We start from the raw sequence: 4,665 nt of genomic DNA on the forward strand, positions 1-4,665 counted from the left end.
TTTTGTTTCGATTGTTCGATTGTTCGATTGTTTGGCCGGGAGTAGTGGCTCACTCCTGTAATCCCAGGCGTCCGGGAGGCAGAGTTTGTGGATGGCCGTGGGAGGACGACCACCAATCCCCGAACGGGTGGTCGGCATACTTCCGCTACGGGTGTCCCCACCCCTGTCCCCACGTATCCCCCCGTTGGCGTGGCCGTTACACATATCTCGCACTGATTAATCAGTTATTGAGTGCTGGTGTCTAAGGCCTTGGGTCGACACCGATGTGTGGATGTCAAAAAAAAAAAAAGTTTCGATTGTTTGTCTGTTATTTAGGTAAGTTTTATCAGAAGAAAATAGGGGAAGTGCGTATCTGTAGCTTTGAGCCGTAGAAGTCGTCGTGTGACCCACGAAAACGCCTTTTTACGCTTAATAAACCAAACTTGAAAAGTAGTTCCACTTTTGTTTTGATTCAACGCGGCTGTAAACGACGAAAGCAAATACGCCTTAGCTCAATTAGCAGAGAATGAGAAGGACAATATATTACAATTGTTCAATTTAAGAAAAATGATTTTTTAAACGATGTATTCATCCGCGATTTCCCGCCAAACCGTTCTGGCGCGAAAATTCGTGAAAAGTGACGCCTTCCCAAAGCTGACTAGAAGCTTACTTCCCCCTATTTTCTTCTGGTTTTATATAGTAACTTTACCTTGTATTTTTTTTGGCGAACCGGTTTATGATTCGCATGATTTATATTTGTTTTAGTTTCGAGTCTTTTAGTTGCTTTTCGGTATGAAAAGTATCTGAAAATAATATTTTCCGATACAAGGTCTAAAATTTCTATATTTTCAAAAAATAGAAATTTCAGGTCTTGGCGTCGCCGGCGACGCCGTTGTTTGGCGAGGGACTTTATTTTGAAGTGACGTGAACCCGCTGAAAAAGAAGCAATAGCCTTGACTAAGGAAAATCACCGATCAAGAATATATTTCGACTTCTGAAAACACAGCTACCTATCTTTTAATCGCTGGTAAAGCTAATTTCTCGTCTCTGGAAACGGATTGACACCATTTAAAAAAATGAATATATTTGGAAGGCTTAGCTTTCTAAAGCTGAAACCAGAAGTTTATAATAATGGTGTTGTTTTATAGAAACTGCTGAAATGTCTAAAAACTTCACCTAGTCACCGAACAACAATGAAATGATCAAATTATTTTTATTATGAGAGGAGTTATATATTTAAAAAAAAATCTTAGTTTGTACATATGATTCTTGACCCAAAAAATCAACTGTGATAAAGAGATAAACCTTAAATTTCTGTCAAGTAAAAACAATGAAAAAAGGCCCAGATAACTTAAAACATTTCCTTATAATATATAATCTATTTAAAACAAAAATAAATTTTTAACTTAAAACATAAAATCTTCAAAATTATGTTTTGGATTTAGCTTGAACTTCAGCCTGACCATAAAAATATCTATTTCTGTTCTTCAAATGTTGCATCTGTAGTGACTAAAATTTCCATAGCCTTCGAAAATAGCTCTGTAATGATTATATCTTAATAGACTATTTTATGGAAAAAATTCTTTAAATCTTTAACAATGTTATCCCATTTATGCGTTTAACATTTTTCCAACAAAATAACACTCGAACTAATAAAATATATGAAGAATACTCCTGTGTTTGTACATTACACAAAGTTAATATCTAATCTGTATATTATTTGAATTAATGTTTTTAAATATATATCCACTATTAGATTATTATTGTCATTATTCTGGATACCTAGCAGAAACAGGTCACAGTCTTCACGATGATAATACTATAGCACAAGCTAAAATGAACCAGAGAGTACCATTAGATTAGATAGTTTGACTTTATAACGTTGGTCAAACCTTGCAAAAGGTTTGCCAAGTTTTAACGCTAATTTATTGAACGAAATTAGATATTTTAATAAACACAATGATGTTGTTTAGTTACGCCTAGCAGTTTATTTAAAAAAATGTCTACGTCGCGACTCCTATTTCATCGACCAAATTATGCTGGTTATTCTATTTTCGCGCTGGAGAAGCAAATTCTTAAATTACTCAAAAATTCATATACAAATACAAAAAATTACATTAAAAAAGGTAGACGAAATTCATTTATTAATTTGGTTTTGTTCAATGAGAAGGTGTTCGAAATAAACCTCAGCCAAGAAATAAACTTCTTCGAAACGTCCGCGTCAGCCCCTCCCCCTTAAGAGAAAATGGTCCATTCGTCGAAAAGGAGCGATCACATACACTACTAATAGTTTTTACCTCATACTAAAACAAATGAAATTTAAGGGTTATCAAGCTTTTGATAGTGTCCTCATTGTGGCCATTTCGACTTTCTGGCGCCCAATGATAAGGTTGCTCGTCCGTTCTGATTTATTTTCGCTAATATTTTAATTTTAATTTGTTTTAGCAACACCCGTTTATAAATCCAAAAAAGCCTTCGATTCCGAGTGAAACTGGCAAAATGAGCAGCCGAGAAGAGAAGATGCACAAGTGCTCAGAATGCGTCTACGCAACGAAATATATGAGTCATTTCATTATCCACAGAAGAACTCACACGGGCGAGAAAACCTTCCAGTGTGACCAGTGTAACTACGCATCTGCGAATAAGAGTAGTTTGATTGTCCACAGAAGAACTCACACGGGTGAGAAACCCTTCCAGTGTGAACAGTGTAACTACGCATCTGCGAAAAAGAGTAATTTGATTATCCACAGAAGAACTCACACGGGCGAGAAACCCTTCCAGTGTGATCAGTGTAACTACTCATCTGCACACAAGGGTGCATTGATTCGCCACAGAAAAACTCACAGCGGCGAAAAGCCTTTTAAAAATGACCAGTGTAACTACGTATCCGCAGAAAAGGTTGGTTTCATTTGCCGCAAAAGAACTCAAACGGGCGATAAGCCCTTCCAGTGTGACCAGAGTGACTATACGTCTGCGCGAAAGAATCAATTAATCAGACACAATAGAAGACAGGCTAAGTATAAGATTCATTTACTTCGCCACGAAAGATCGTGTCACTCTGGGGGCAGAGGTCCAAAAATATCCCTCTGGCGACCTAAAGTTCGTTACCAATAAAACCCTCTAAGCTCACCGTCGAATTCATGGTCGATCTCAAAACCAATTTGGCGCCTCGAACAGTCATCACCAAGAAACAATGTGCCAGTCCAAGCCACGTCAATCTGACCCTGTGGGAGGTAGATATTGTTTGGTTTGACTGCGACGTTTAACGACGGAACAGATTGAATATCTGACTGAAAAGCATCTCCGCGTGAAACCGGAAGTTGCCCATACTGACGCAGACAACAGAACTGTTGAGAGAGAAAGCTTCGATTGCGTCAAAGTCGATGTCAACTGCGTCAAACAAGAGCCTTTTTATGACTTCATCGAGCAAGTTCCGATTGCGACAGTCGTAACGAGAGAAGAGTTGGAATATCGCCCAATCAAGGTCGAGTACCTTCCCGAAGAGGAAAATATTGGTTTTTGATAAAAGACATTGTTTATGAATATCATATTTTAAATTAAGAGCGCGGTTGAACTAGAAATTTCTTTTTAAAGCATAGTTTTATAAAACTAACATATGCAAATTAAGTAGTTTGTAGTGTTAGCCAATGACTCGAAAAAAATTGATTTCTTAGACATCTTTAAAGACGTATTTTGCATTTAAACTTTTCCGGGTATGGTTTCTAAATTGTTATTTTAATTTTTAGATATTTATTTTAATAATAATTATTTGTTTTGGGGTAGTTACAGGTGGAACTCATCCAGGAACTGTTTTGGGTGGTGGATACTTTTCCAGTAGGTGTACCATTAGCTGGAATTTACTACTAACTGGAAATTATTTAAATTGGCGTTTATTCTGTTTTGTCACGAAACAGCCGTCGGGTTTCTTCATTTCAATTTCATTTAAAACTAAATAAATGTTATTAACCAGAAATGTGTCCATTTTTATTTCGGTGCCAGCCCCACGCGGGCGGGTACCGAAATATTGGAATAGACCTTGGAAAAGTGTTGCCAGGTTCAAATTTCATGAACCGCCAAAGAACTTTGGGGAAACCGCCTATGGTAACCGCCCAATTTCTGATAAACGATGGTGTGATATACACTCTTTGGTGGAGTATTGCTACCAAATTCCCCGTAATCTCATCTTTGGGCAAACTTCCGTAAATTGGCTGATATATGATATACAAATTCGCCAAAATCCCGTCGCGAACCGCCCGAACTGAAGGGAAACCGCGCAATTAGCAACCCTGCCGTGGGTGGAAGGGGGTAAAATTCTCTTCGCCGAGGAAGGAATTCTCCTTTCAGAATGGGGAAATAAACGTGTCTCTCCCTCTCTCTCTCTCTCTCTCTCTCGGAAAACTCCGCCGGCCCACGTTAGTAAGGAAGGCGGCTAAAGTGTAGAATAGCTGCCCCTACCCGATTTTATTTATTTATTTTTTTTGGATAGAGGGCAAGATGGGGATTATTTTAATGTTAAATTATTTTGGCGGAAATGCATATTTACGAAGTTATGATTTTTCAAAATTTTGCTGTTATAGTACGTTTTCCATAGGACGTTTCGTTAAATATAATGGATTTTTAGATAACGTAGAACACCCGACAAGTCAAAGGTCATTTCGTGTTTGGACGATACGAAGTGCGTTTGGC

At 37.8% G+C, this 4,665-nt stretch overlaps 1 protein-coding gene across 1 annotated transcript; it reads left to right on the forward strand.

The window, feature by feature from the left end:
• Window positions 1-289: 289 nt before the first annotated feature.
• On the forward strand, window positions 290-3,093 carry LOC149968680 (uncharacterized). The gene is made up of 3 exons (XM_090168501.1): window positions 290-315; window positions 2,304-2,368; window positions 2,425-3,093. Exon 3 carries the CDS (start codon window positions 2,479-2,481, stop codon window positions 3,091-3,093), a length of 615 nt encoding a protein of 204 aa, XP_090024627.1. The 5' UTR covers window positions 290-315; window positions 2,304-2,368; window positions 2,425-2,478.
• Window positions 3,094-4,665: the final 1,572 nt, after the last annotated feature.

The sequence above is a fragment of the Leiobunum rupestre genome, chromosome 1 (genome assembly GCF_980474605.1).
Source record: "Leiobunum rupestre chromosome 1, qqLeiRupe1.1.hap1, whole genome shotgun sequence".
In the NCBI taxonomy this organism is placed as follows: Eukaryota; Metazoa; Arthropoda; class Arachnida; order Opiliones; family Sclerosomatidae; genus Leiobunum; species Leiobunum rupestre.